The 6,380-nt window shown below is 55.2% G+C and overlaps 1 protein-coding gene and 1 long non-coding RNA gene across 2 annotated transcripts in view; both read left to right on the plus strand.

Moving 5' to 3' along the window:
- ARL2 (ARF like GTPase 2) overlaps positions 1-6,143 on the plus strand; it is an 8,700-nt gene extending 2,557 nt beyond the window's left edge. The window contains exons 2-5 of the mRNA XM_007119245.4: positions 2,901-3,011; positions 3,114-3,276; positions 4,751-4,831; positions 5,693-6,143. Coding sequence (XP_007119307.1) covers positions 2,901-3,011; positions 3,114-3,276; positions 4,751-4,831; positions 5,693-5,827 — 490 coding nt within the window. The 3' untranslated portion in view covers positions 5,828-6,143. The remainder of the gene's footprint in view (positions 1-2,900; positions 3,012-3,113; positions 3,277-4,750; positions 4,832-5,692) is intronic.
- LOC129391376 (uncharacterized) lies at positions 1,513-2,902 on the plus strand. Its single transcript, XR_008615381.1, has 3 exons — positions 1,513-1,952; positions 2,055-2,740; positions 2,831-2,902. It is a non-coding gene; the product is annotated as an uncharacterized lncRNA (long non-coding RNA).
- Positions 6,144-6,380: the final 237 nt, after the last annotated feature.

A 6,380-nucleotide genomic window follows, 5' to 3' on the forward strand; every position in this document is an offset into this window, starting at 1 on the left:
GGGGGCCGGGAGGCCGTCCCACCGGCTCGGGGCGGCGGGGGGGGGGGAGGGAGGCTTCGTTCCTAGGGCGTAAAGGCGCAGCGGCCGGACCAGATGTCCCAGTTGAGGGGGAGGTGGGGCTCGGAGGTGACTCGAACGTTACCAGCCGTCGGTCTGGCCCGAGCGTGGGGCCGCTGTCCTCACCGGCCCTGGGCGCCTCCTCCCCCTGTCGGAGGGTGCCCAGCCTCGGCCCCGCCCTCAAGGTCGGAATCCCGGGGGCGTGTGGGCCCCGCCCTTCACTCCCGGGAGAGGTGGGTGTGGAGTCCGCTGGTTGTTCAGCCCTTGGGTCCAACCGTGCGTCTCTTTCCTGCCTCACGGCCAGTCGGTGTCCCCGCGGCTGACGGCTTGCAGGCCCGAGGGCCCCGCTGACCTTCTGAGTCCCATTAGCAGGCATCTGCACTCGTTCGCCCTCCTCTGTGCCAGGCCCGGGGGCACCCCTAGCACAGAGAAGACATTTCTGTGCGCAGATAACTTAACAATAATATTTACATCCTGTCTGTTTTGAAGAAATCTGAGAAAGGCACAGAGAGTTCACTCATGCAGTAAACATTTATTGAGCGCCTACTGCGTGCTAGGCACTGTCCTGGGGGCTGGGGTAAAACAGCAAAACAAAAATACCCAACCTGCACGGACATTCTATGTAATGCTGAGGGGAGAAAGACCTTAACAAAATGAGTAAAATGCATAGCATGTCCGGAGAATAATGCAGCTTAAATAAGGGGGTCAAAGAAGGCCACACTGAGAAAATAACAGTTGAATAAAGACAGGGATGTGAGGGATGAACCATGTAGGTATCTGGGGAAAATTATGTAAACAAAGGGAACAGCAAGTGTAAGGGTCTCCAAGGAGGAACTCAGCTGGTGTGTTCAAATGACTGTCAAGGAGGTCAGATGGAAGAGCCACCTCACGTGGGACCTTTTGGTTCTGGACTTTTCCTTTTTTTTCTTTTTTTTTTTTAAATATAATTTTCATTTTATATTGGAGTCTAGTTGATTTACAATATTGTGTTTGCTGTAGGTGTACAGCAGAGTGACTCAGTTACACGTTTACACGTGTCCGTTCTTTTCCAGATTCTTTTCCCATAAAGGTTATTACAGAATACTGAGTAGTGTTCCCTGTGCCGTACAGTAGGGGACTTTTCCTTAAATGAGAAGTGCGGAGAGGAGGTGAGATCTGAGACTAGTTAGGCCACTGCAGTAACACAGGTGAGATACCATGGGAGCTTGGATCACGATGGAAGCAGTGAGGCCATGGAAGTTGAAGGACGTCTTGATAGTAGGCCAGTAGGAGTTGCTGCTGGATTGGACATGAGTGTGAGAAGGAGTGTAAAGTCAAGCGCGACTCCTAGGTTTCTGTCCTGAGCAATTAGAAGAAAGAGGAGCCACTTGCTGAGAGGTAGATGGGGGTGGGGAGCACATCCTCGGGGGGGGGGGGGGGAGGATGAGAGCTCAGATTGCACCATGTGAGAGGCCTCTGAGACATCCTAGAAATGTCAGCTAGGCAGCTGGATAGAGGGACCAACGTCCAGGGGAGCAGCTGGGTGGGACGTGTGAATTTGGGAGTCATCAGCATAAAGATGGTATTTGAGGCCGTGATCCTGCACGAGATCACTGAGGGAGTGTGGACAGGGAAGAGAACCTAGGCTGCTCAGATCAAGAGGTCAGGGAGATGAGGAGGAATGACCGGGGAGGCCAGAGGAGAACCGGACAAGGGCGTGTCCCGGAGTGGAGGAGGGGGCTGGACTCTGTCAGCGCTGCTGATTGAGCAGGAGGAAGAGGGCTGAGGGCTGCCCAGCCAGTGGAGAACAGCGTGGCATCGCTAAGGACTGCCCTTGGCCAGAGCAGTTCGGGGACGCAGTGGGAGCAAAAGTCTAACGGGTTCAAGAAAGGGAAGGAGGACAGAAGTTGGAGAGTGTGAGTCTGGACAACAGTTCTGAGGTTTGCTATAAAGGGAAGGAAATAAAGGAAGAAGTCGGGGGAGAGGGATCAGGAGACGGTGTTGTTTGCTTCTTGTAGGTGGCAGAGACACCCGCTTGTCAGCTGACGGGAACGAGCCAGTGGAGAAGGAGGCAGGATGATGGAGCTGGGGCGGGTGAGGGCGATGATGAGCCGCCAATTATCAGCGACTACGCTGGGTCGGCTGGGTCTCGGGAGAGGTCCTCCCGCCCCCCTCCCAGCTGCAGGCCCCCTTAAGTGTTCGAAGGAAAGAGGAGGGTGGTTCTCTCCTGCTGCTGAACTTACCCATTTGTGGGCACGCTCAGCAGCAAAGGGTTTGGAATATTCGAAAAACAGAAAAGGCAGGGGTGGCTGCCTCCAGGTCCTTTGTTCTGGTATTCCCTCTACCTAGAATGCTCTTCCCCCAGTCCTTCAAAAAGCTGGCTTCTTGCAGTTTGGGCCTCAGCTGGAGACGGTCAGAGAGGCCTTCCCTGGCGCTGAGCTGAAGGAGGCTGCCCGATGGCCCTCTCCGAAAGCCTCTTCACTGTGGTGACGCTCAGCGGGCTCTGACAGTGCCTTGCTTCTCACTTGCGTGCACCGTGCCACCGTCCCGCACTAGAGCGTAAGCTGCGCGAGGTGGGGACCGTGACTCCGGGCCACCCCCGGAGTGGTATGTGGCCCATACCACCAGAGGTATTCTGGCACAGAGCAGGCCTTCAGTATGTGTTGCGGGATGAATAAGGAGCCCCTGGTCAGAAGATGATAAGGTATCTCTTGATACGTTCACATTTATCGTGTGGGTCTGGCATGTGTTCAACTTATTTTGATATGTGGTGGGAAATGATTTGTCCCCGAAGAGAGGGGCACTGTGCTGATGTCACCAGGCTGCAGAGCATGGGGACTTCTCCTTAACCTGGCACACCCCAGGGGCCTGGACAATGCTGGCAAAACAACCATCCTCAAGAAGTTCAATGGGGAGGACATCGACACCATCTCCCCGACGCTGGGCTTCAACATCAAGACCCTGGAGCACCGAGGGTGAGCGGGGTCCCCGGGGCGGGGGGGGGGCCGCCCAGAGCGGGGCAGGGAGGGCAGGCGAGGGGCCAGGCTGACCCTCCAGCCACCCCCCTCCCCGTCCAGATTCAAGCTGAACATCTGGGATGTGGGCGGCCAGAAGTCCCTGCGGTCCTACTGGCGGAACTACTTTGAGAGCACCGACGGCCTCATCTGGGTGGTGGACAGCGCCGATCGACAGCGCATGCAGGACTGCCAGCGGGAGCTCCGGAACCTGCTGGTGGAGGAGGTGGGCAGGAGGCCCGGCTGAGGGGGGGAGCGGGGCTCCGCCAGTGTCCGGGCCCCGGTACTTCGTGCGCATATGTGGGTGTGTGCACACCTTCCTCAGCAGATTCCCTGAGGGGGCCGTGAACCCAGAGGGACACCTCAGGTGGGGTCTGTTCCTTCACTGAGCCCTCACCACGTGTCCAGCACCCTTGTGGAGGCAGAGACGACCTGTACACCTGGTCTAGGGAGGCCCACAGTGCCTTGAGCAGGACACTCTGTGGATGGAGACATTAGTTTACGTCCCTGTGATGTCACTGCTTCGCCACCCTGAGCTTCAGTTTCTGCACCTTGAATTGGGCTTCAGGGAGGATGACTTGAGGCCAGTGTGTGAAGCTTTGGGAAGCAGCGGAACCTGGCTCAGCAGTCGGACTCTTCGCTGTGTGACCTCAGGCAAGGCACTTAACTTCTCTGAATCTCCACTGCCTCATCTCTCAGACGGGCATTATAATTATGGCGATCTTAAAATTTATCGTCTGGGCCAAAATGCTCTTCTTTAAAGAAAATTTTAGATTTACAGAAAAGTTACAATGATAGTAAAAAGATACCCCATATATCGTATCTTTCACCTATCTTCTCTTAATGTTAACATCTTACAGAACTGCCATACAAATGTCAAAACTAAGAAATTAACATTGGTAAGTTACTATTAACTGAACTACAGGTCTTGTTTGGATTTCACCAGTTTTTCCACTAATGTCCTTTCTCTGTTCCAGGGTTTGAGCCAGGTTACTACAGTTCATTTAGTTGAAAACCAGGACACTTTTGAGAGTAAAAGAGAGCTGTTAATCATTATGGAGGGACAACTGGCATAAACAGGGGTGTCGAGCAGGTCCCATGAGACCCTGGCTGTGGAATGCTCAGCCCTGACCTGGCATGTCAAGGCCCTTTTTAAGGGCCAGATCCACCATCCACATGGAGGAACTCCCAGTCACAAACACATATATGGAAATAACTGGAATCACAGGCAGAGAGTGAGGCCTGTCAGGGTAGTGGGACAGTTAGAGGGCTACATGAACTTGGAAGAGGGAAAGGTCATTTCCAACAGACCCCATAGCCTCTGGGACAGTCGCATTCCTGGTGCATGTCAGGTCATCAGATCGGAGCAGTCTAGAACTGGGGAGCATCTTACCCATCACCCCCTCCCCATTTATGGAAGAGGAATGTGAGGCACGGAGGAGGGAAGTGCCCACTGGGCTGGTGATTGGGCTGGAACCGGGGTCTCAGCCCAGCCCAGGGCTCCCTCCACCCCATAAATGGCTGGACGTGAAGGCCGTCTCCACACTACCCACCCCGCTTGTGCCTTCGCGACTACCACGGGACCTTGCCCTGAGCTTCCAGGTTGATCTCTGGCCCCAGGTGCTCTGGGTGATTAGTGCAGGGGCCAGGCTGCCCTCTGAGCCTCCACCCCCTTGACCCCCTCTGTTTCTCTTCCCCAGCGCCTGGCTGGAGCGACCCTCCTCATCTTTGCCAACAAGCAGGACCTGCCCGGAGCGCTGTCCTCCAATGCTATCCGTGAGGTGAGTCCAGGCCTTGACGCAGGCTCACGGAGGAAAAGGGGCACGCATTTCTTTGTTAATTTATTTTAAAAACATTTATTAGCCTCTCCTGCGTGGCTGGACCTATTTGGGTTACTGGAGATTCAGTGATTAATAGGATATAGTTGTGCCCCACAGCCTGGGGGAAGGCAGACCTGCAAATAGATTATTCCACAGGATAACAGTAGCCAACAAGCAGTGGGTGCTTTCTATGTGCCAGGCTCTTTGCATGGATTAACTCATTCAATTCTCAAAGCAACCTCATGAGGTAGGAACTCTTATAATCATTCCTACAGATGGTGAAGCAGGCTTAGAGAGGTTAGGTAACTCACCCAAGGTCACACAGCCAGTAAGCAGAGAAGCCAGGATTTAAACACAGGCCTGTGTAACCCCAGGTTGCATCTTAACTCCTATTCTAGAGCTTGAACACCAGAATGAGAAAGAGTGGGGTTAGAATCTAGGTTCTGCCACTTACTAGCTGTGTGACCTTATGCGGGTTGCTTAACCTCTCTGAGGTTTCCTCCTCAGTAAAATGGCCAACACAATCCCTGGCTTATGGGGCTGTTGGGGGGGAAGGGATGAGAGGACGTTTGTAGGGCCCATAGCATAATGTCGGAAGCCCTTGTTGCCGTCTTATTACTAAGGGGTAGTACTGGCGTGGCGGTGTACAGAGAGCCTGGGTGCCCTGGGGCCCTGACAGATCTTCACCAGGGGTCAGGGGAGGCTTCCCAAAGCAGGCCCTTGAGGGAGGCATGCATTTCCCCTGGGCCAGCAGAGGGCAGGGGCTGAGGGTGGGCAGGGCCTGTGGTTACTGGGGCCCACCATCACCTTCTACCCTCCCAGGCCCTGGAGCTGGACTCCATCCGTAGCCACCACTGGTGCATCCAGGGCTGCAGCGCTGTCACTGGGGAAAACCTGCTGCCCGGCATCGACTGGCTCCTGGATGACATCTCCAGCCGCATCTTCATGGCCGACTGAGCCACTCCCAGCAGGCCCTCACCAAGCACCACCCATGGGGGGATGGGAGTCAGCCAGCCCAACTAACACCCCCTGCCCACCCTGTAACCTGCTGCTGCCCGCTGCTGCTCTGTGGCCAGCCGGCTCCCGTGGCAGGAGGGCTGCCGCCCTGGCTGTCACCCTGGCTCCTGACCCGGCCTGCTTGCAGCTGCCGTACCAAGAGGAGAGGGCTGGGGCTGGGAGGGCCTGCCTCTGCTGCTACCGAGGCTGTGAGCCTCGCCATTCGCTCAGCTGTGAGAATAAATTGTTCCTTGCTCCCATTCCTGGCTGTCATTTGTTGATTCAGCAGCTCTAGTGACTGCCTAGAACCCACAGTCCAGTGGGGGACAGAAAGGGACAGATGATTTCAGTCAGAGGGTTAACTGTCGCTGTGTCAAAGGGATGGCAAAGAATTATAGAAGCACAGGACAGCGCTGTGTAACTGTATTTGGAAGAGTCCAGGTGGGCTTCCCAGAGGTGGTGACATGAAAGCTGAGAGTTGGGACTTTCCTGGGGGGCGCAGTGGTTAAGACTC

This window comes from Physeter macrocephalus, chromosome 16, assembly GCF_002837175.3.
Source record: "Physeter macrocephalus isolate SW-GA chromosome 16, ASM283717v5, whole genome shotgun sequence".
Taxonomy (NCBI): Eukaryota; Metazoa; Chordata; class Mammalia; order Artiodactyla; family Physeteridae; genus Physeter; species Physeter macrocephalus.